This window comes from Suricata suricatta, chromosome 3, assembly GCF_006229205.1.
Source record: "Suricata suricatta isolate VVHF042 chromosome 3, meerkat_22Aug2017_6uvM2_HiC, whole genome shotgun sequence".
NCBI lineage: Eukaryota > Metazoa > Chordata > Mammalia > Carnivora > Herpestidae > Suricata > Suricata suricatta.
Window position 1 is genome coordinate 160,654,490 of NC_043702.1, and position 26,480 is coordinate 160,680,969.

Consider the following 26,480-nt stretch of genomic DNA (forward strand, 5'->3'; position numbering starts at 1 on the left):
ATTAAAATTAACTCCTTCAAAGATAATTTTTTAAATATTCATACGTGGAAAACTGAAGACAGTTGACAGAATCAGGTTTCCCCAAATCTCCATTATTTTTCATTCCCAAAGCTCTGCAGTTTCTAGCAAAATACTGCCAATCCTCCCAGTCCAGGCTGTTCTCCTTCTTCCTTTGAATCCTTATCGCTGTTGGTTGTGGACTAAGGAATCGAATGATAATATAAAACACCTGAAAATGGATAAGTTAATCATTGTATTTAAAGTTGTAAGTTTGACCCATCAGTATAAATCAAACCAAGGAATTGTTAGTTTCAAATGTAACAGCTTACTTCTTCATAATAATAATTATCAAATATTTATCAGGCATCCAGAAATTTGATAGCTCTATAGTAAAAGAAACACATTCAATAACTTCATATCCATCCCTCTTCTCAAGGGTTTTATAAATTAAGCGCAAATTTGGGGTGCCTGGGTGGCTCAGTCTGTTGAGCCTCTGACTCCTGATTTCGGCTCAGGTCATGATCTCACAGTCACTGGATTGAGCCCCTGTGGGGCTCTACGCCAAGTGTGGAGCCTGCTAAGGATTCTCTTCCTCCCTCTCCTTCACCCATCTCAAAAATAAGTAAATAAGTCTTTAAAAATAAATTCATTAATTAAGTAAAAATTAATATTACATTTGATATATAAGAATATGGAAAAAAACCTTACTTCCATGAGATAAGTGTTCCATATTTTATTTTCTTCTTAAGTAGTTACTTAGAATAAGGACCTCAGTTTTTATTAATCTGTACTACTTAATAAGAAAACATTAATCTCAATATCTCATATGATTTCATACAAGTAGCTAAAAAAGGTCTTGCATATTTGCTTTCAGATATTTTTATTTCATACATGATTATACACTATTTTAGTGAAGTAATGTTCAGTTGCCTAATTCACCTTGTAGTAGATTGAATTGCATCCCCAAATAGATACATTTAAGTACTGACTCCCAGTACCTGTGAATGTGACCTTCGGAAATAGGGTATTTGCAGATGCAATTAAGTTAAGGATCTAAAGATGAAATCATTCCAGTTGTAGGCTGGGCCTTATAACAGAATGAGGGGAAAGATCTGACACACAGAGACAAACATGGAGGGAAGCCAGTGGGAGGGAAGAGAGGCAGAGATGGGAGTTATGCGGCCATAAATCAGGAACACCAGGAGACAGCAGGGCCTGGAAGAAGCAAGGAAGGATTCCCCACTAGAGCCTTCGGAGAGAGGGTGGTCCTGCCAGCATTTTATTCTGTACTTCTGATCTTCAGAACTGTGAGAGAAGAAATTTCTGTTGTTTTAAGCCATTAAACTAGTGGTCATTGCTCATGCCAGCTATAGGAAACCAATACACCCCACGATTTCAAATTACCTGATACTGTCCATTTTCCAAATCTATTGAAATGGTCACTCCTTGATTAAGCTGGGTAATGCTTGGAAATACATGTGAAACCCACGAAGTACTGATGTCATTATCATTGACAAAAGAGAGAGGATGGGCTTCAGGGTTCAGCCGTAACACCCTCTCCGTGGTTGTGTCCTCTTCATCGTTGGGGATGCAGTATCGCTGAACTGAAGGATGGACCCGAGGGTGGCTGCCAGGGCAGCGACAATGTGACTGGGTATGCAATCTCAACAGATTTCCAGAATAAACTTCCAGAATCTCCCTGTGGTTGTAAGAAGCAAACTGTAAGTCAAAGAGTTCAACAGTAATAGGACTTTTAAGCATTGTTACAAATGCATATCGCTATTTTAATATTTTGATTAGTATCCATTTAATTTTAATAATTTTCCAAACAGAATATAAAATCAAACTCATTCCTGATGAAATAAACACTCATAAAATATGATATTAGAAAGCATAAATTCTTAACTGTTAACTTTTTACATTGAGAAGCATGTATAAGCCCTTGATTATCAAGACATTTATTTAAATACCATACTATTTTACTGTACCTTTTTGTGATTAAAAAAGGGTAATAATCACGTAGGTTTTTAAACTGACTTACCCCTGAGACTGATCATATATTGAAAATACTGAGAGTTATAGATAAGATCTGCTGTTAATCCATAGGAAAGAAATAAGAAAGTAAGTATCATTTATCAGCTGCTGTTTTAAGTAAAGGGACTGTGGCCAAAGCCATTTGTCAGTGGTTTCCTGTGACTCATCAGTACAGATTCTGGAATCTTAAAGTGCTTCAATGGCTTCAGATCACCTGGCAGCTGCCAATAGTCAAAGAATAATGCCAATTCCAGGCAGACATAGTTAATTTTTCCATTAAGGGCAATACGCCTATTCTAGGTCAGAATCAGTCATTCTGTTTATAGCCATTCTTCCCTATAAACCATTCCAGACGTCTCAAGTTGGCCAAGATCAGTAACCAGGTCTAACTAGAGAGACCAGGCTTCTTCCCTCAGACTCCAGTGGAGTTGTGGAGTCGGGCAGTGAATCCACTCACCAAATCACAGGAAATCACACCTTCTTCTTTTAATCTTCTTTTAATTTTCCAGTTGATATCAGGTTTGGAACGGGACCAAAAATGACTATCTGGTGAAATCTTTGCCCCCAGGAAAAACTTTAATGGTCCCCAAATTATCGCAACACTACTCTGCAGAATTTTGGATAAAGGTGATTTAAAGGCAGGAAATCTCCCTAATGATATGTTTCAATGCTACAGCACCCTTTATTCATGAAGGCCTTGATTATACAGACTAGTAAAGAATGTTGCTACTTCTAATGGACATACCGCTGACCATAGCAGCATCTCGAGAGCAATACTTCTCAAACTGAAAAGAGCTACTCCTGTCATTTGGAAATTGCCCACACTAATCTACATCTTCCTTCAAGAAATATGAATAAACATTATTCTTTTTGGTCCTTAATGGAAGTAAATAACATCAGCTCATCCATACCACAATATACTATTATATAATCTAATCATAAGTTGAGAGTGAAGCTTTAGAGGACAGCTAAGCAGAATTTCACTTGAACTTTTCTGAACAGAATGAAAATCTATGTGTCTTTAAGAATCCCTAGGAAACATTCTCAAGACGAGGAAATACTTGATTAACACTAGTCCAACTCTATATAATTTTTGTTCACTGGAAGTAGAAAAATATATAATAATACTTCAAATTACTCATTCTTCTTTGTCTCCAAGTCTAATAGCTCAGCCACTTGAGACTTTCTCATGGATCAAAATTATCACTTTCATTGTTCTAAATTCTTTAGTATTTATAAGTTCAAGAAAGCAATTTTAAAAGGCAGATAGAGCGGTTTCTTAAGTACCCAAAACTACTTCATATAGAATATTTAAACAAAAGTATCCCAAATTCTATAATATATTCAAAAACCTAGTTTTTTAGAGGAAATCCTTTGTAAAGAATTTGATCAGTTTCATATTATAAGAACTTACCCAATAGAGGAGCACTAGTGAATAACAACCATAGACTAAGCCAAAGCAAACACTGTAAACATTAATTAGGTTATATTTGCCAAATTCTATAAAGATGAAAAATAATATAATCTTTTGCAACTCTTACTTAATTGAATTCAGGTATTATTCTTACACCTGTTGAGCTCTACACCACATCCACTTACCTGTTTGTAAGTGCCACTTGGTATAATCGAAAATCTTGCATTCTTCCAACAAACTGCTCTAGTCCTGCAGAATATATATAATATACATCATATAAGAAGTTTTAGTTTCCCAAGCAGTGGCTGGCAAATAAATGGATAAATCAGTTGATCATCCAAATCTTGATTTTGGCTCAGGTCATGATTCCAGGGTCATGGGATTAAGCCTCATGCTGAACTCCATGCTAAGCATGGAGCCTGCTTAAGATTCCTTCTCTTTCTCCCTTTGCCCCACTCTCCCACTCATGCTCTCTCAATAAAATCAAATAAAGAAAATAAAACAAAATAAAAATCACAGTGTTTTCCACAGACATTGCAAAATTTAATCCAAAGTGAATATTTTGCCCAGCCTGTTTACTCTCCCAACTTGTTGTCTTTCTCCAGAAACTGCCTCCCCAAATAATTTTTTATTTCTTTTAATTGGAGTAGAATTGACACACAATGTTACATTATTTTCAGAGGTACAACACAATAATTCAACCCTATATGTTATATTATTCTCACCACAAGTGTCGCGCCCATCTGTCACCATAAAATGAATTACAGTACCATTGATTCTATTCCCTATGCTGTACTTTTCATCCCTGTGACTTATTCATTCCATAAGTCTCCAAATCAAATTTCATTCTAGTTTATAAACCTATAAATCTATCGTGTTATCAATGCTAAATTTGATTGTCATCTACTTTCAACTGCAATTCCCACAGTATTTGCATTGCCAAAAGAAAGACTCTCAGCCTGTTCTATCAGCCCCGCTGTTCTGTCTCCAAGCTCCAGAGAATCACTTTGGGTCATCTCCAAACTTAGATTAATGCCTAGTCTAGAAAATCTCCTGTAAATGAGGATAAATTGAAAAATGCCTACTCATAAATTCTGAGTTATTCACATATATCAGTGGTATTCTAGCTCAGTATCAAAATTCCATTTCCTCCTGAGAATTCTTCTAAGACAAGCCAGATTCAAAGCCCACTCTGCATTGACGTAAGTGAACTTTCAAGGTGTAAGTAGATATCAACCTTAGATCACACATTATTTCAGTAATTTATTTAGCACATATTTATCTAGAATTTAATAACAGGTAAATCCAAGATAATGGGAACAAAAATCTAAAAAAAAAAAAAACCCTACCACCTCTAAGTTGTTTTTTTTTTAATTATGCTTCTAATAATGAGGAAAACTTGATTAAATGAAAAATTCTAGCTAGAGTTGGATCATGGAAACAGAAGAAGGGATGTGATCTACCTTATTGTGCCAATTCAATAATTATTTTTAAATTAAATTTAGAGCAATGGCTAACTTACCAAATGATCATTTCCTCAAATGTGTTCATTATTTGATAGAGTGCAGTGGGGGAGGGTTGGGGGGGAGACAGAGACAGAGAGAATCTTAAGCAGGCTCCATGTCTAGTGTTGAGCCAGATGCACAGCTTGGTCCCGTGACCCTAGGATCATAAGCTGAGCTGAGATCAAGAATTGGATGCTCAACTGAGTACCCCAGCCTGTTTGTTTTTAAGCTATTGTCCTTTTGTTTTGATAACAGAGTTTTAAAGAATATTTGCTCTATCTTTGTTGCAGCTCCTTGGTGGTGACATGGAAGAAACTGGGTCAGAGTAAGGATATATCTGATGAATAAAAGATGTAGAGTAGAATTAGCATACCAAATAGTCTGAGATATTGATCTCAGAAGTAGGAGATGGTGAATGAGCAAAGAGGGTAACATTTGGCATGAGTATGTGTCTATAAATGTATATATGCACAAGTGTGTGTGTACATATATATGTGCGTGTGTGTGTATATATATATATAATATTTTAAAGGATATTTAAGAAAGTAACATAATATTTTATATAGTAATAGCTTTTTCGTAAGTATAAATAGTTTCAATCACTATACTTTAAGAAAAACCATGTCTACAAGCTTTCCCTCTCCACCCCTCTGTCTCCGTCTTTCAGGCTCCCCACAACCTGAGGTCCACAGGCAGAAGGTGGACTACACAGCCTTCTGCTCTGACTTTTCAGAAAGGAGAGTGTCTCTGTCCTTTCTGTTCAGAAACAAGCAACTGAAACAAGTGCAAACTATTTATTAAAACGCTGTTATGAAGACAAAACAAGAAAATACTATAAAATTTCGTACAAAAGTTTAGAAATCAAACACAGTTTGCTCTAAAATGTGTAATTGAAAGAAATAAAAAATGTGATAATATATTCATTGGTGAAGTGGCCATCCAGAAAACTTGATAAATTGATCTGGATCCAAGATCTAAAGTTAAGCAAGGTAGGCAATGGCTGAGGATGGATATGCCTTTCTTGAAGATAGGAGGAAAGAAAGGAAGAAAAGGTATGAATACAGTTAACTCATTGTGTGTTTCTGTGTTTTTGTAGCGGGGGGGGAGGGAAGACAGAAAAAAATGACTCATGGTATGAATTTTCTGAGGTGAGAGGTAATGAATGTTGATCTCCTAAATGAAGGAAGTTGGATCTACCTTCTAGTTCTTTCTTTATGCTCACCTATTCACACTCAGTCCACACCCAACCCTTATCTCCCTAGCATCCTTGCTGTAGTTTTATATCCTAAATTTAAAGTGCCCCATTGTTAAATGTTTTATCTCAAATAACCCAGAAATTACAGATCATAAAAAATATGAAATAATCATTCGTGATTCTGAAAGGCCTAATTAAACTGAAAGCAAAAGTAATGAATGTTTTGATTTTGTGAAAGCCAGAATCATTGTTACAAATTGTAAAGGTGGCTGTACTCTTTTATGCATTCATCCATCCAACAAGTATTTATTGAGAGCCTATTATGTGTTAGGCACTTTCACATGTTCCAGGGATCTATCAGTTAACAAAATATGCACAAAAATCCAAAAACCTTTTTGACGGAGCTTGCATTTAAAAAGCCAGATGAACATAATACATGAGTAATTTACATAGTACACTAGAATGTGATAAATGCTATGAAGCATTGGAAAAATTGAAGCAGCTTGGAAAGCACAGACTGGATTTTTAATTTGGATGGTATGTTCAAGAGAGGCCTCATTGAGGATGTGGTATTGACAGGGGAAAAGGAATGAATCATTCATATATCTAGGGGCAAAATATTCCAGACAGGAGTCAATGAGTGCACAGACCCCTAAGGCAGTATGCTTGGCATGTGAGAGGAACTGCAAGGAGCCAGAATCCAGGAGCAGAGTAATAGAGGGGAGGCTATTGGTGGATTAGGTCAGACAAGTAACTGGCTGGGGGGAATGGGGTTCAAATCATTAAAAGCCTTGTAAACCTACTGTAAAGACTTTGATTCTTATTCTGAATGAAATAGGAAGTCACTGTAGGGTTTAGAGTAGAGGACTGACATGATCTCAGGTTTATTCAAAAGTGTTAAGAATAGAACGAAGAGGACCAGGGTAGCAGCAGTGAGACCAGTCAGGCTATTACAGTAATCCAGGTGAAGGATGACGGTAGTCAGACCAGGGGATAGACATGGAGGTGTACATTTCAATGCTGAGAAATTAGAATTCACTTCCTGTATTTTAACAGTAGTTAAAGGAGAAGACCTGCTGCAGAGGAAATATAAAATAAAGGGGCTGTGTTTTATGACCTTTAAAAACCATTTCAGTTTTAAATTTTAGTGTCTGGAATAGAAAAATCATATCCTCTACTGCAGAATTCATATTTGAAAAAAATTTCCAAAACAAAAAGTGGGAAAGAAATTCTCTAAAGACCTAGAGTTAATTTGAATCACCCATTCTAAGTAAGAGAATAATGATTTTGATTTCAGGTGAAAATATTATAAAATATTTTGAGGATAAAGATGGATTTCACTCCTTCTTTTGCTAGTTTCCAATTCTTTAACAATAGATATTCATTGGAATAAAAGTTTCATAAAAATGTTATTTTTTGAAAAAATATTCATATGTCAAAATTAGGTCTAAATAATACAAATGGGTCAGGGAAATAGACTTATTCCAGAAAAGATCTCATAATTGTCTATTCAGAAAACAGACAATGACTGGGAAAAGGCAGTACATCCACATTACAACAAGTGGCATAGCAAAATTAGATAAATGGGAAAAAGTATGGGTCAGTAATCTAACATATAAATCAAAGTGAAAACAGATTTTCAAAAAACCTAAATTAACAAACGTCCCAGCAATTAGAAAGGAAGAAATACAACTGCCTCTAACCATGGATAACATGAGTGTCTAATTAGAGAATTCCAGTGAATCTACATAAGAGCTACTAGAATAAGTGAATTTAGCAATTTTATATGATACAAGTAAAATACATTAAAATCAATTCAATTCTTACACACTAGTGATGAAACACTGAAAATAATTTTTAAGAGCGATGTATATTAGCCACAAAACATGAACTACTAGTTATAAATCTAACATAACATGGCAGTGTCTATAGGGGAAAAATGCAAAACAATGATGGAAAAAATTACACGATGTCATTACAAATTACAGAGTAAGAACAACTAAAAATTTTCTTTATCATAAAAGTAATGAAAACACTAGCAAAGAGTGTCAAATCAACTTCTATGAACTTTGTAAACTAACCAAAATTCTGCAACAATCCAGGGAGGATTTATTTTTAATGTATGAACATCAGTAAGAATAGCATTTTTTTTTTTTTGGTATTTTAACTTTCTCTGTTTCCATCTTCCTCTCTGCTACTCTGTGGTAACCTTCAAAACAAACATCCGTAATCAATGATAAGCAGCAGCATAGCAGCACTGGAGATATCAGAATAAAATTGGAGTTCTTACAAAGCCCTAAACTCATAAAACCCAGTCTCTGGAAATATCTTAGAAAACCCAGGAACAAGACTTGAACAGACCCAGAGTTCTACAGTCATTTCTCTATGGATGTTTGCTGGAAACAATCAGTGGCAACTGCTTAACATCGCAGTTGCCTGAGGTAGTGATAGTAGTTGGGGAAACAACAAACAAATAAAAAAGCTAAAGTATAACATGTCCAAAGGGGGTTTTGCAAAGCTCTAAAATATTGCTGGAAATCTAGATGCCAATCACATGTAAAAAACTATGTGCGTGCTCAAGAGAGACCCGAGAAGGACCTGAGTTCTCACCTCTGCTTGACCTTCTGGTTCTGCACAAGCAGGTGGTGCGGACCAAAGAAGACAGCTTACCTGTTTGTATGTTAGAGGCACATTTTAACACAAATACAGAGCTTTAAGCAGATATTGAAAACTATATTCATTCGAGGAATTTAAGAAATTCTTCAATCATTCAGCTGAGCACTAAGTTAACTGAACAGAAATTTCAGTGACATGTGACAAAAATATAGACTGTATATAATTCATTTAGGAAAGTCACTAAACAAGAAAGCAGCAATAAATAAACATTCAAAAATTCCCTGGGAAAGATTATTTTCAGATTTGCTATATTATTTAAAACATCCAGTTTTTAACCAAAAAATGGTGACACATGGAAAAACAATAAAAAGAAACTATGGTTGATAACTGATATACAGTAAAAGGAAAAGCAGCCATAGAAACCAGGCCAATTGTAAGTCCATTCATTAAACTTAGTGATAAAGTCTTTAAATCAACTATCTTAAATAGTTGTTCAACAACTAAATGAAATTATGACAATGATGAATCAGCAATTAGATATTATGAGTAAGGGGACAAATTGTAAAAATAAAAATTCACTAGAGGAATTCATTATCAGATACAAGCGGGCAGAAGAAAGAATTAGTGAATATGAAGATAGGTCAAATGAGGTTATTTGGCCTGAGAAAGAGGGGAAAAGTAATGCAGAAAAATAAACAGAGCTCCCACGGAACTGTGAGACACTATCAAGTGTACGAACCTAAGTATAATGGGAATTCCAAGAAAAGAGAAAAAAGAGCAGAAAAAATATTTTTTAAAAAATTACTAAAGCCGCCTCAAATTTGATGAATACCATTAACCTGCACATCCAAGAAGTTCAATGAACTCAAAAAGGATAAATTGAAGGAGGTCTACACCTAGAGATATCATTATCAGAATGTTGAAAGATAAAGGGGAAATCATGGAAGCGGCAAGAGAGAAATGACCCTCTGATACAAAGTATATTTGATAAGATTAACATTATTTTAATCAGACACCATGGAGGCCAGAAGGCGGTGGGATGACATATTTAAGGGAATGAAAGCAAAAATTACGGTCAACCAAATATTGTTTCCAGTAAAAGTAGTCTTCAAAAATGAAGGACAGATTAAAACATTCCCAGATTAACAAAATCAAAGATAATTGTGGCTAGTTGACCTGCTTCATATAAACTACTAAAGTAAGCTTTTATGTTGAAATCAAAGCACACTAAACAACAACTCTAATGTACATGAAGAAATAAAGAGCCCCTTTAAAATAACTACAAAGATCAATATATAAGAGAATATAAATGCATTTTTATTTATAATACCTTTCTCCTGATTTAAAAAACAACTGCATAACACGATAATTATAAATCTGTGTTAACAGGCATCTAACACCATAATTTGAATGACAGTAATGAGGGGAAGGAAACACAACTAACCGGCCACAAAGTTTTTGTATACTACTGAAATTAAGTTGGTGTTGAAGTGCTTGGGTGGCTCAGTAAGTTAAGAGTTTTATTCCTGATTTGGGCTCGGATCATAATCTCACAGTTTGTGAGTTCAAGCCCCTTAGGATTCTATGGCTCTCTCTGCTCCAACTCTGCTTGTTCTCTCTCTTTCTCTATCTCAGTTGGTCTCTCTTTGTCTCTCTCTCTCTCAATATGTAAACTTTAAAAGAAAGAAGCTGGTATTAATCAAAAGTAGATTGTTCTATTAATTTTAATGCCCTAGGAAAATAACAAATAGTAAATGACTAGGAGGTTAAAATGGTGTACTGAAATATATTAACACAAAAGACAGTAATGGAGAAATAGAGGAACAAAAAAGACATATATGAAACAAACAACAAAGTGACATTTCAACTACCTTATCAATAATTACATTAAATGGAAATGGTGTAAACACCTTCTTCAGAAAAGGAGATATTGGAAGAACGGGGGCAAAAACCACAATGAAACTCTATGCTTTCCAGGAAAGACAAACTCAAAGAAACAAATAGGTTGAAAGTTAAAAGACATGAAACATAACCAAACACATTCCCAATAACCAATGGGCCAAGAGAATAATCACACACACACACACACACACACACACACACACAAAACCCAGAAGATCCTTTAAGACAAATGAAAACAATCACACAACATAATACACTTCCTGAGTTTCAGGTAAAGTGATGCTTAAAGAGAAATACAGCTATAAATATCTATATTAAAGAAGAAGGTAATGAAACCAATGACCTAATATTCTACCTTAAGATATTAGAGGGGAAAAAAGAGTAAACTTCACCCAAAGCAAGCAGAAAGAAGCAAATTATAAAAATTAGAGTAGACATAAATAAAATAGAAAATAGAATAGGGAAAGCCAACAAGTTTATTCTTTGAAATAATCAACAAATCTGACAAACATTTAGCTAGACTGACCAAGAAAACAGGGACAGAAAAGTCAAATTACTAAAATCAGAAATGAAAGAAGGAACATTACAATTGTTCTTACAGACATGAAAGATCATAAGATAATCCTGTAAACAACTATTTACTAACAATTAGATAATCTTGATAAGATGAATAAATTCTATGAAAGGCACAAACTGCTGAAACTGACTCAAGAAAAAATAGGTATTCTGAATATTTTAATAAGCAGACAGAATAAATTAGTAATAAAAACAATTTTACACAAAGAAAATCCAGGACAAGATCCCTTCACTGGTGAATTATTCTAAACATTTAAATAAGGAATAACACCAATTCCTCACAAGCCCTTCCAAAAAAAAAAAAAATAGAAGAGGAAGAAACACATCTTAACTCATTCATAGAATGAATCAGAATTCACAGATTCATAGAATCATCTTATCCCAATACCAAAACCAATAAAGAAAGAAAGTTATAGATCAATATGTTTTATGAATATAGAGGTAAATCTTCAACAGAACACTAGTAAACTGAATCCAACACCATAAATAAAAAGGTTATATACCATAAGCAACTGAGATTTGTCCCAGAGATAGAAGACTGGTCCAATATGTGAATACTGAATAATGCATAATAATCCTTTATTGATAGAATAAAGGAAAAAAAACAAATGATCATTTCCATAGATTCAGGAAAGGCACTTGCCAAATGCCAACACTATTTCATTATAAAAACAATGATAAAAGGGAACCTCCTTATTGGATAAAGAGCATTTATAAAAAACCACAGCTAATATTACACTTTGTAATGAAAAACTAAATGTTTTCCCCCTACCTACAATCAGGAACAAGACACTAATGTCCATTCTTACCCCTTCTCTTCAACATTGTTCTGGACATACTAGCCAGGGCAATTAGGCAAGAGAAAGATACATTTTACAAAATGGAAAGGAAGAAAAATGAATGTGTCCAAGGAGAAACTTAAAACTAGAGAATTTCATAAATTATAATACTATATAAAACTAATTCTCAACCTGGGAATAAATGATTTTTTCCATAAAATGGGATATTAATAACACAACTACAAGGAATGCACCAGACCTCAAATAATTTCCAATTTTTGTGCAAGAGCCAAGTTAAAAATACACTAAGAAGCTGTTCTGTACATTTCAACAACATGAAGATAATAGCTTATCCTACATTACTTAAGGATACTTACATATAAATTAGGTTTAACCATTTGAAATAGCTAATATTTGGCCATTTTAAATGGAAAAATGGCAATTTCATATGAGACAACCTTATAACAAAATCATACAAATGTACATGAGAATGATAAATGTAAATGCATAATAGGAAAGGGGATCTTTAAGATTCTTTAAAAGTCACTTAAATATATTTTGAAATTTCAATTTCAAATGTCCATTGCCTGAAAAAAATCACTGACATAAAGAAAGCAGGGGTATTTCTAAATTCTTTTAAAAAGTTAGATGTTGTTTTAAAATTTGCTGAAGTCAAATAAATGGTAATAGCAATGTTACCTTATTAAGACTAAATCTGTCCCTTGTGAACCAAAAGTTTTAGAATTAAAAGTATAGTAATTAGCATAGATGGCTTTAAATAGAGACATCTACCCACAGGTTAAAAGAATTAAAGATAATTACTGAATTTCCTTTTGGAAAAATTATCTAACATCATATCAATTTCAGAATCCTCATTTTAGAAAATAACAGATCTTAAAGACTGAGCATTTTGACACCACCACTAATAGGTTCACATGTATAAAGAACAAACTCTCAATGTTGTGCTATAAAAACAAATCTGTCTCCTTTTAACAAAGACTTGGCCAATTGACTTTCATCATTTCTATCAGGAATTCAAATTGAAATTAAAGATATCCGTAAAGTGATCAGGTTAATTATCTGATTTCTATTTACTTCATTGTGACACCTAAGAAAACATTTTTTTCTAAAACAACTTTAAAAGTAAATCATAAAAACCCAGAACTTCAAATTATGATGATTCTAGAATAGAGTAAAAACAGCTTGCTCATTTGTTTAATGCCCAAAGTGGTAAGGGCTTCATGCCAAAAACAAAACAAAACAAAACAAAAAAACCAAAAACCTAGAATGTGTTTTCTGGTTCTGTCATTACTGTTAACATTGTTTTGAGGCAGCAAAAGAAGAAGGATATGCTCCACTTGTCATGTAACGATAAGAAGGAAATAAAGCTCCAAATGAAGCTATCATTGCAGACAAGAACAACAAAAAAAATACAAGCATTTAATGTACAGTCATATACAATTAATACAGGTATTATTATACAATTGTACAATACACACAGTAGTATAAAATTTCTTGAATAAAGTAAAGTTTGAAAATTCACCTCCGGAATCATTATTTAAGTCAGTAAAAAGAAAGTTGTTATCCTGAAGAATCAAAGGATGGCCACAAAATATTCAACAGTAATGAACAACTACCCATAGAACAGAACCTTATTATGATGTTAATTTCATCCAATTCCTTTTCTTCTTTTAAGATCCAGTTTTCTCCAAGATCTACACCCAAAGCCTCCTTTTCTTTACCATTTAGACTCATTTTAGGTGATCTACAGTCCCTTTTCTCTATTGATAGACTGAAAGTGTACTCTTAATGGCCACCCTAAGTGTGATTTTTCAGTCTTATAACATCTTCTCCTTAATATTCTTCTATTTGATACTATTTTTTTAATTTTTTTTAATTTTTAATGTTTTATTTTTAAGAGAGAGAGAGCGAGAGAGAGAGCGAGTGAGCATGAGTGGGGGAGGGTCAGAGAGAGAGGGAGACACAGAATCTGAAGCAGGCTCCAGGCTCTGAGCTAGTGTCAGCACAGAGCCTATGCTGGGCTTGAACCCATAAACCATGAGATCATGACTTAAGTCGAAGCCAGACGCTCAACAGACTGAACCACCCAGGTGTCCCTGTTTGAACATCTTGAAATCATCTTCATTTGTCTTCTAATATCTTAACCCTTCCAGACTACTTCTGAAGCTCCTTAGTTGCCTCTCTTCTTTTCCCCATCAGCCAACCTTCTATCTGTAGCTCTATACTCTTTTTTCTAGTTTTCTCTCCTCCTAGAATTTTATCTGCTTCTAGAACTTCAAAAATAACCTCTATAAGGAATATTCTTATCTCCATACCATTAAGCCCTAAATCAGTCCTCAAATCCAGTCTCCGTCTCAAATGACCTTTTGCCATTTCTACTTGGCTATTCCATTTCTATCTCAAATAATCAACATTAATTCCTGAAAGCTCGCTCACTATGCTCTCTTTTCCCTCAGATCCTCCCCTGCATTAACCTTTCTCTCCTTTTCTTTTTCTCTCCTCCTCCCCACATACACACAAAATCCCAATATCCCTATTTCTCTTTATGAGACACCTTTGGCTTCTTCTCCTTTAGTCACAGTATCTGCTCAACTACTTTTTTGTAACATTTTCTATTCTCACAAAAGAAGTCCTTTAGATGCCATATTTGAAACACTGCCAGAGAGGTGAGGCTGACAAACTAATTTTAGCTGTACCCATACACACTACCCTTCAGATCCTCTCCCTCCATCCATTTATTGAGCAAACAGCAAATGTTTATTGATTAGCTATCATATGACAGACAATCTTCCATGCTCTAGGGATACATCATAGAAAAATGTAATCAAACAAAAAATCATAGAATTTATATTCTAGAAGGGAAAACATACACACATGATAAAAAAAAAACACTAAGTAACTCATGTAAGTCAAAATGGTAAGTTCCATGAAGAAAAAAAAGAGCAGCACAATGAGAACTAATCATGGGGAACTGGAGGGTGGTAGCAAAGATTTCATTAAGAAGGTAATATTTGATCAGACCCAACATAAGAGAGGGAGTCAGCTCTATGGGAATCTGGAGGTACAGACTTCCAGTCTAAAGGAGTAGTGAACACTGCAAAGACCGTAAGACAGAAGTGGGCTTCACATATTCAAGCAACAGCAGAAAGGCCAGTTGGGGTGAAACAAAGTGAGAAAAATAAATGGTAGTAATAGTAAAACCAGAGAAGTAACTGCAGTCAGATCATGTAGGTTTTATAGCCAATCATAAAAATGGTGGCTTTCACTCTGATGAGGGAGGGAAATAATACAGCATCTTGAACAGAGAGGTAACATGATCCGACTCAGGAGTTACAGGACAATCCTGGCTATTGTGTTGAGAATAAAGTGGAGGGCAGGGGGGAGGCAGTTAAAAGACTGTAGTAATCCAGGCAAGAGCAGCAACCATGCCCTGGCCAGGGGTAATTCTAGTGGAAGTGTGAGTTGAAATCAAAATCTGAACATATTTTGAAGATAACATCAACAGGACTCTTCTGATACATCACATGTCAAATGTGAAAAGAACTGGCAAAGACTCCAGTCTTTTGTTCTGAATGAGTGGAAAATTGAAACTGCCCTTACCTGACAGGGGGAGGATTATAGAAGTAGTATGTGTATTGAAGTGAGAGGTCTAAAACATCAACAGTCCAGTTTGAGAAAATTTTGAGATACAAATTAAGCATCCAAATGAAGATTTTAGATAGTCTGATGTAGTAGTCTGGAATTTAGGAAAGAGGCTGGGGGAAAGAGGAAGGGGGATAGATTTCAATTTAGACCTCAAGCCACTTAGATGGCATTTAAAACTTTGAATCTGGAGGTGATGTTTCAGGGAGTGCATGCATATAGACTTGGAAACAGAGCCAAGACGCAAGTCCTGGAATACCAATATTAAGAAGCCAAGTGGATAAACAGGAACCAGGGAAATCAAAGTAGGACATAGCAACTAAAAATTCGGGGGCAACCAGGAGATAATGTGGTCTTAGACACCAAGTGAAAAAAGCATATCAAGGAAGGAGGGATCTCAACTCTTTAAGTGATGCTGATGGGTCAAATAGGATAAAGATGTGAAATTAACTATCAGATTTATGATGTGAAGGTCAGTAGAGATTTGACAAGTATAATTTAAATGCTGTGGTGAGCTAAAGCATGATTGTAGACAGTAGAACTGGAAAAGAAAGACTGCTATCACTGACAAAACATTGAGGGAGTTTTGCTTAAAAAGAGGAGCAAAGAAACAAAGCAAAACACTTCCTCTGGTGGAAGAAGAGTCAAGAAAACATTTTAATGGCAGAATCAAAGCATATCTGTATGTCCTTGACATGTTCCATTAATACCATAGAAGTTCCAAAATACTAGAAAATACAATACAGGAGCAAATGGGGAAAAATGCTGTGAAAATTACCTTGATAAGATCTAGATTATATGACAGAGGTGGATAAATACAGCAGTGGGAATTTATAGTAGTTCTCTTATTACTTGTTTTAATTTCCTAGTGAAGTGGAAGGTAATATCATCAGCTGAGAGTCAGGATAAGAAGTAAATTTAAGAGGAGAACAAAACATGTACACAGTTACCCTAAAACAGAGAAAGTGTATGGATAAAGGAAATAAGGAATGATTCCGGGCAGAATCAGAGGAGCGTATAGGCTTATGGTCATGACTGTTAGGTGAGACAAGTCATCCTGACTGGGTTTATTTAACCAATACGTGAGTGTTGCCATGGTAATACTAGCAAGTGAAAAAAAAGAAAGAAAAATCAAGGTGTGTGCAAGAAAGTGATTCTAATATTTGACCATGACACTTAAGCTCAGTAAGAAGGGACAGAACAACAAGGGAGTAAGAGACAAGGGAATGTTGTTTCAGACAATTGGTTAAAGATCCCAGAGGTGTTGAAGAATTGCTGGATTCAGGGTGCTAGAGGGTGCAAGTTGATAAATACCAGCATAATATCTGACAGAAAAAGGAAATGTGCAATATTAATGTGCTATACAAAGTGATTAAAACACCTCTTCTGGACAGAGGGGGCTCTAGGATGCACAGACATTAAAAGTAACAATAAAAAAAAGGTGAGGAATTCTCAATACCTTTCATCTTTAAACACTGGCAGTGAATAGATTTCAGGCAAATCAAAATAAAACAAACAAATGGAAAAACAAAGGTTAAAAGTTTAAAAAACCAGAGGTACAGTTAGGGTCCCAAAAGGCCAAAAATACTCCAGAAAAAGTTATCAGAGGTAACTCCAAGGCGAATACCTAAATTCCACAAAAATAACCCTTGAGGCCGAATAATGGGTACCTTCTAGATCCAGAGAGCCAGAGACCACATAGCTGAGACAGCCTAGTAGACAGCAGAGTTAAAGTGGAGAGTTGGACAAAGAAAGAAAAGAGGCACAGATTAGATGTGACAATAATGGTTGGACTTCAATTTTGGATTAAGACATGGCCCAATGCAACAGACCATCATTTGCCATCAACCCAACTACCCAACTATGCCAGCAAAACTATAAAATCATTTTTAACCCCTATGAAAGAAGAGGGCACAAAGAAATCTAAACAAATTAAATTCTGCAAAGTAAGAAGACTTTCATAAAAGAGATGACACCCTGGACTGCTGGTGTCCCTACCAGAGGAGCAAGAGGTAGGAAAGCCAGGCGTGGTAGGCTGGTAAGTAGGATTCCAAAGAGCCCAAGCACACAGTGAGTCTTCACCCATCCTGATTCAGTCCTCAAATATCTGAAACCAGTGATGAGCGACATAATATTCAAACTGTAATAAAGCCCGCATCCAGATCAACTTCAAACCAGTTTTACATTCTTCTCCTACTCACTTTCCCCAACACATACCCAGGAGCGAGCAAGCGGGTGCACACGCGTGCGCACACACACACACACACACACACACACACACACACACGCCACGCACTCTAGAAGCCTGATAGAACCATCAGCGCTCTTTTCTCTAGGGGGTAAATATTATTTATTTCAGTCTTTCCAGTCCTATATACAATGTCTAGTACACAATAAAAATTTTTTCAGACACTTGAAGAAGAAACTGTGGCCAATTGTAAAGAGAGGAAACCATCAATAGGAGGTGATGCAGATACGGCCCAGACATTAGAGGTATCAAATAAGGATATGAAAATACCTAAGACCAAAATACTAAAAGATCTAGTGGAAGTGGTGACTGATAACATGTGGAAGTGGGAGGAAATTTGAGCAGAGAGATTGCATCTACAAAAAGTAGCCAAAGAGAAACGCTGGAAATTAAAAGTATGATATCAAGAATGAAGAATTTTCTACATAGGCTTAACAACAACCTAAATTAAAAAAGAGAAAAATGATCCGTGCATTTCAAGGTAGGTCCGTGGAAAATATGCAAAGAGAAACACCAAGGATCCGTGGGATGATCTCCAGTGCTCTAAAACAATTGTAACTGAAGTCCTAGAGGGAAGGGAGAAGGAAAATGGGAAAAAGGAGAGAACAATTTTTAAGCGATGATTATCAAGAACATTTGAAAGTAATGAAAACATCATCTTACACACCCAAGAGTCTGACCAGACCTCAACCAGGGTAAATATAATAAAAACTACACATAGGCACAACTTAGTCCAACTGTTAACATCCAAGAGAAAACCTTAAACGCAGCAAGGGAAAAACAACATACCACATCTAAGGGAATATTGATATGAATGATGGCTTGTTTTCTCATCTGAAAATATGAATGGCAAGAAGGCAATATATTATAATTCTTTGAAGTGTTGGGAAATGTAACAATTATCAATTTGGAATTCTACATCTAGTGAAAATATCCTTCAAAAACAGAGACAAATTTAAGGCATTTTCAAAAGTTGAGTTTGTTTCTCACGGACTGAATCATAAGCAATGAAAAAGGGAGCTCTTCAGTCTAAGGAGAAATAACACCAGATGGAATACAGGAGTTTCAGGTAACAATGACGCACACCAGAAAGGGACAATCTTTAAAGAGAAAAAGAAACTATTTCTTGGGGTTCACCTACACAAAATACAGCACTTTCAGACATCTAGCACATCATTACTGTAAAGTTAACATTTTTCCCTCCTCACCCCAGGAAAATTTTGACTTTGAGCCAAAAAAATATAGTTTATGACCATTATTTAAAAATACTTAAGTTTCACTTATCAATAAGCTTTAACATCTAAATTAACAACACTAATATTTATGATAGCAAAATTTTTAAGTACCTTTTATGAACCAAGTAGATATTATTTGTAAGTTTCACAAGTACCTTGAAAACTATGTATGCACATGACAAATTAGAAAAATTAGGAAAACAAATCAGGAAATTGGATTGAGAAGTAAAATTCTTTTTAAAAATTTTTAATGTTTACTTATTTTTGAGAGAGACAGAACACAAGCAGGTATGTGGCAGAGAGAGAGAGAGAGAGAGAGAGAGAGAGAGAGAGAGAGAGAGAGAGAGGGAATCTGAAGCAGCACAGAATCTGTGCTGACAGCTCAGAGCCGGACATGGGGTTCAAACTTACGAACTGTGAAATCATGATCTGAGCTGAAGTCAGATGCTCAACCAACTGAGCTACGTGGGTGCCTGAAGAAGTAAAATTCTTTGCCCAAATCCCTTGACTTTTAAGAACTAAAGCTGGGATTCAAACCCAATTCTGTCTTATTCTAAATCCCATGCCTTGTTTCTTAGGTACTAATTATTACAGCAGAATTATGTCCAATAATTTAAATGCCCAGTGTAGATTTTGTTTTTGCCAACCTATGTTTAATTTGGAGTATATAATACTACATATTCTTGTTTTTTCATGTAATAACACATCATAGACCTACTCCTCTGTCTCTACAAAGAGACATATTTCCTTTCTCTTAGTTTTGCATACTTTTCTATTGTGAGTATAATTTAAACTTTACTTAGTCAATTTCCTTTTGAAGTGTTTAATTGGTTCCAATTATTTGCTACTTTAATTCTACAATGAGTACTTTTGAGTACATATTTAAAGTTTCCTCTAATTAAATTTTTGAGATATATCCTGGAAGTAGAATTCTTGGATTAAATCGTCTTCACATTTTTACTTATTGTACTTTGCCAGATTATCCTAAACTCTTTCCATACTAGTATCATCTCTTTTTTATTCCTTGCCAAATTAAGCATAAAATGATAAGTATTGTTTAAATTTTAAATTCTCAGCTTACTGGTCAGATGTTTTCAATATTTTCCTATAGTGTTTCTTGCCTTGGTATCATGTTAATAAAAGTTTTCAATATGCCAGGATTATAGAAACATTTGCTTTCATTTTTCTCTACTATCTCATGATGACATACTTTGCATTTAAATTTTAACTCATCTGTAGTTTTTATTTAGTGTAGTTGTAAGGAATACATTTATCTTTTTATTTTGTAACATAGTTGGCCAACTGTCCTGATTTATTTTAGAAATCTTCTCTAGGACAATCTGAAACACCAACTTAATCTTTAAATAAACCCCTCATTTCTGGACTCTCCTTCCATTCCATTAATCTATTGTAATTAATCAATTCCCATACTTTTTTCAACCTAATTCCAAAAAACACTCAGAAAAATTTTATCATAATCTCAACTGAAAAGAAAATGTTAGATGTTTCAATATATCCCTTTCCTTTCTTCAATACCCAGGTGAGGTTAGACATATTAACCCATGGGTCACCAGCAGAAATTAAAATAGTATTTCAACTAAAGAATGAAAAGCAGGTGAATTAAGATGCAGCACACAGCAGAAAACACGAAAGGGAAAGGAAGTTGGAGTTAGCATCAGATGATCATGCTTTTCCTCTGTGTGTATTCACTTTCACAGAGAAGCAACAAATCTTTATTGATTCTTTAATTTCCAATTAATTTAAGAAAGTGCTACACACTTGTAAATGCATAACATGGAAATTCCCACATGTAAAGGGAAATTAGAACTCTGTTGATAAATGAGTTCAGAAGTAGCCGTGAAAAGTTTTGATTCACAAAATTTTTTGTTTTTAAACCCAAAATTGGAAGGTTGTTGTAGTTTACTACCACAGTGAAATTAAAGACTTCTTACAACTACATGTCTGCTACCATAACTCCTCCAGGTTTTATGTTCATCTGGAGACACTGAAATAAACCTGTACTGGAAGAAAACGCTCTAAGAAAGAACTTACACATATCGGTTGATAGAGATGATCTAAAGTGTTCTCTTTTGGTTTATTAAAAAATCAACTCAATCAAATCAGCTTATCTCATTAGCATAAATACATTATATGTATACCTATCCCATTAATATGTATACCGGGGTCAGCAAAAAGCATCCATGTGGTCACTGATTAATATCCTAGGGAAGGCAAAGACAAGGCAGCAGCAAAAGAAAGTGTCTTTGGCAACATACTTCCCTAGAAAGTTATGATAGACATGAGACCCCCCCGCTAAAAAAAAAAAAAAAAAAAAAAAAAAAGCTCTGTAGCAAGCCAATCCTCCTGCGCAAGGTTGTTGCTTCCTGGCTACAGAAACAGGGAAACAAGGTAAGCCCAACCAGAGAAAGAGCAGAAAGACATCTAGGTCTCCTAGGGGCCTTCGTTTGATAGGCTTGTGTTTGAGGCAGAGTCTGTTCCAAAGCGGAGACAGCCGGCCCCGCACTGCATGAGAGCACCCTTAATTCAGCCCGCAGTAATCTCTTGCACAATTACCTCTCCTGAATGAAACCATCTTGGATATGGACAAAAGTATGGAGGACAGTGACTTAATTTTTTGATTAAAAAAAGGAGCAAGCGAGAGAAAGAAAATGATTTATAATAAGTCCGTGGGAACATTCTGTACCTATCTCTTTTCTGATTAGAGAGGTGGCCTGGAGCCTGGCTCATTAGGCAGAAGTAATGAGCCAGTCTATATGCCATCTCTAATTAGAGAAAAGATACAGCAGGTACAACTGTACCTATAAATTGATAGAATAAAGACAAAAATTATTTTAAAATACCCTTTCCCTTGTAGCACTTTGATGTCCAAATCTTAAGGAGAAAATTGTAATAAAAAACTAAGTAATCTTTGAAATCAGCCCCTTTCCGATGATATGTTTTCTAATCAGATGTCAAATTTATTTTTACACAGTTTAAAAACAAAGATCATATTCAGTCCACAGTGTCCTTTGGAAGCATTCATTCAACATTTAGTGTGCTGAAGAAGAATAGAAGTCACTTCAGCCCCACAGTGCATAGCAGACTAATTTATAGCACTATCGAATACTTTGAGCAACATTTTGTGCAATAAAACACTTTTAGAAGTACTAATGGGGATTAAATATTGAAATAAGGCTCACAAGATTTAATGTTTTATTAAGAAATTCTGCAGAATACTTTATAAAATTCTCCAATACGCTAATTACTCACACCAAGTTTCTAAATATATAGTTTCCTTCAATTAAGTCTTCACATAAGCTTAGTTTGATTGAAGAGAATATACAAATTAACTAGAGTTATGTCTAGCATTTTGTCTTCTCATCTCTCAACAATTCTATGGAGAGACACTGTTATCCCTGCTTACAATAAGAACATAGGTGTTCAAAGATGTTAATAACAGGTGCCACTCATTGAGCATTTACTATATGATATTCTACCCATGCATGATCTCATAGTATTATTATTATAGTCCTATGAATTATTTATGAAAAATCACTTAATAGATTAAAAACCTGAGATTTAAAAAGGATACATATTTTTATCAAAGGCACACAACTGGATTGGCATTCAGGTCTAAGCTTTTTGATGCCAGGGCTAGGAAATTTAACCATGAAGTTTTAGAATTTATTTTGAATATAAAAAATATGCATCTTTTTTCTTTAAGATATATCATGTCTAGATAACCCAGACCATAGGGGAACATAAACTGAAATTCTGCATTACTTCAAAATTAATGACACCTAAAAAGAGCTATGTGAGAACTCCAAAGCCATGATCACTAATGCATTCATTGAAAGTATTTGAAAAAATTGATCATCTACTATATGCGATTGGCAGGATTGTATAACTATTGGAATGAAAATTTAGCAAAGTCACTGGACTTAATTAAGGTCACTATAAAAATTTTTCATAGAATAAAAACAAAACTAGAAAATAAAGTTCAAAAGCAATAGTAAGTATAATTGATGAGAAAAAAAAACAACAAATACATAAAACTAAGTCTTACAAATGAGTGAGCCTTCTGGACAGAAAACTAATAACATTGGGGTGCCTGGGTAGCTCAGTTAGTTAAGCGTCTAACTTAACTCTTGATCTCAGCTCAGGTCATGATCTCATGATTCATGAGGTCAGGCTCAGCACTGGTGGTGCAAAGCCTACTTGGAATTCATTCTCTCTCTCTCTCTCTCTCTCTCTCTCTCTCTCTCTCCCACCCATACAAAATAAATTTAAAACAAGTAACAACATTTTTAAGAGAAATTAAGAAATGCATTTTTTTCATGTATTGGGAAATCTGATATCATATAGATACCCAATTTACTGAAATTGAGTTTATGATCTAAATACCGGAATTTTTGTGAAAATTCTAAAACTGCTGCTAAAATTCATAAAAATAGCTGAGACAATATTGAAAGAATAAAACGTTGGAAAATTAATACTTCCTTATTTTAAGACTTTTACAAAACTACAATTATAAAAACTAAGTGTTTTGACTCAAAGATGGGCAAACAAATCATTGGAACAAACAAAGAGCTCAGGAGCAAACCCATCTTCACATACACAGGCCCATGATTGTGACCGTTACCACCTGCTGCGGGGGAGTGAAGAAATGATCTGCTTAATGAAAATGGTTCTGGGTCAGTTAGATATTCAAGCGAGAAATAAAAAAATGAATCTTGACCCCTTTCCTCACAAAATACCCAAAATAAAGTCAGAAAACAGACCTAAATTTGAGAGGTAAAAAAATAACATTTCCAGATAAATGTAAAAATAATATCTCCATGATACCAGGGTGTGTGAAGATTTCCTCAATAGGACATAAAAATATCAAATATAAAAGAAAAATTAGTAAATTGGACTTCATTAAAATTAAGAACTTCTGTTGATCAAACAATGCCATTAAGTTTTCAGCAACTACAATGTGCAAGATTCTGGAAAAATAATAATATTCCTCATATTTGATCCTCACAATGGAACTGTAATGTCATTATCATTTCAAATTTAGAGTAACAAAGAATACAAAAACACTATTTCAAAATGATACTTGTGCTGTTATGTTTATAGCAACATTATTTACAATAGCAAATATTTGGAAACAGCTGAAATGTCCATTGGGCTTTGCTCGATGAAGGGATGAAGAAGATGTAATAAGTAACACACACACACACACTGAACTATTATTCAGACATAAAAAAAGAATGAAATCTTGCCATTTGCACTGACACAGATGGAACCAGAGAGTAGAATGCAAAGTAAAATTAAATCAGAGAAAGACAAATTAAAGATTTCCCTCATACGTGAAATTTAAGAAGCAAAACAAAGAAGCTAAGGTAAAAATAAATCAATAAATAAGAGACAGGAGACAGAGACAGATCGAGAAGCAGACTCTGAATTATAGGGAACTAATGGTTACCAGAGGGGAGGCAGTGCAGGGATGGGTTACGTAGGTGACACTTATGAGGAACCCTGGTTGCTGAAACACTATATTCTACATCTGAAACTAATATTACACTGTATGTTAACTAACTGGAATTTAAATAACAACTTTAAAAAGTACATAAATTAAATAAATTTGGGGTAACTACAGTTTAGAGTCATTTAAAAATTGTTCCAGATCACATAGCTAGTAAGTGGGCAGTTGAACTCAAGCTGACTGACCCCAAAGTGTAAAGTCTTAAGGAACTGTGCTATCAAACAGTTGCTCAAATGCCTATGTATGGGTGTGTGTGTGTGTGTGTGTGTGTGTGTGTGTGTGTGTAATACAGATCGAGAAACAGAGATAGAGAAATATAGGCATGTATAGTGATTTCTAACAAATAACTGCTAATAATATCAAAATATTAGGAATAATCTAAATGCTCATTATTAGGAGCATGGTTTAAAAGTTTTTCTTATGGCCATACAATTGGGCACAATGCAGCTATTTTAAACAAGAAGGAATATTAACATGGAATGTTGTCCATAGCATTTGGAGAGGAAGTATTTATTTTTAGAGGCCTCCGAGAAAGCATATGTATTATAATTTCATTTTTAGAAAATTATTTTTATAACCATATCTCCAGGGTATAAAAAAGTTAACTGTATCTATGAAGGTAGAAAAAAATGTAAAATATTTTCTATTTCATAGAGTTAGGTATTATTTGGATTTTCTTATAATGAGTATTATTTAAAAATATAAAATTATTGTTCCATTTTTAAAGTGTAGGTAATTTATAAACCATTGTGCTAATTATTTTAATTCTAATTTCAATTTCTGGGTTTTTTTTTTCAGGATGTAGCATATAATCTTTTAAAACTCTATGGCACGTTTTTAGGATGGGAAGATATGAATACCATATATCCAGCTTATTATTGTTAATATTAAATTTGAGTTTTACTTAATATTCCAAACCCTACTTTAAAATCCAAACCCAAAAAAAGAAAAGATTGAGAAAATATAGTTTATCACATACTGTTCTTATATAAATATTGATCAGGGGCACCAGGGTGGCTCAGCTGGTTAAGCTTCTGACTCATGATTTTGGCTGAGGTCCATTATCTCATGGCTTCATGAGATCAAGTGCACGTCGGGCTCTGCACTGACAGTGCAAAACTTGCTGGGGATTCTCTCTCTCCCTGTCTCTCTGTGCTTCCCCTGCTCATGCTTGTATGTGCACTCTCTCTCAAAATAAATAAACACTTAAAAAGGAAATAAGTAAAACTTGATCATAATAGGTACATTATAATTTTAAAGTTTCCCTAGTACAGTCATTTGAAAAGTGACCTCCAAAAGGTGTGTCCCCCTGGAATCTGTGACTGTGACTGTATTTAGACATAGGATCATTGCATATGTACTTAAGGATCTGGAGAGGAACGTGTACAGGATCAGGGTGGACCCTACATCCAACCACAAGTTCTCTTGAAAGAGAAGAGAAGGGAACAGAACACAGAGGAGAAGGTCATGGGAACAAGGAGGCTAAGAGGGCTGTGCAGCCACAAGCCAAGAATGCTGTGGACTACTGGAAGCCAACAGAAAGAGAGGCATAGAACTGATCAGAACCTCCAGAAAAAACAACCCTGCAAACCCTTGATTTCAGATTTGTGGGCTTCGGAACTATAAGAGGATAAATGTCTACTTTATATTAAGCTCCCATCCAATTGCTGCTAATTTGTTGCAGCGGCACTAGGAAACAAACACACCTAGATATTTAAAACAATTATTTTTGACACTTTCTTGAGGAATACTGTAATTAGACAAAATAAGTAATTTTTTGAAG

General features: G+C 34.7%; 1 protein-coding gene across 1 annotated transcript in view; it reads right to left on the reverse strand.

Moving 5' to 3' along the window:
* USH2A (usherin) overlaps nucleotides 1–26,480 on the reverse strand; it is a 697,677-nt gene that overhangs the window by 622,841 nt on the left and 48,356 nt on the right. Inside the window, exons 4-6 of the mRNA XM_029933401.1 lie at nucleotides 3,634–3,697; nucleotides 1,405–1,699; nucleotides 45–229 (exon numbers count right to left, since the gene is read on the reverse strand). Of these exons, the coding sequence (XP_029789261.1) occupies nucleotides 45–229; nucleotides 1,405–1,699; nucleotides 3,634–3,697 (544 nt within the window). The remainder of the gene's footprint in view (nucleotides 1–44; nucleotides 230–1,404; nucleotides 1,700–3,633; nucleotides 3,698–26,480) is intronic.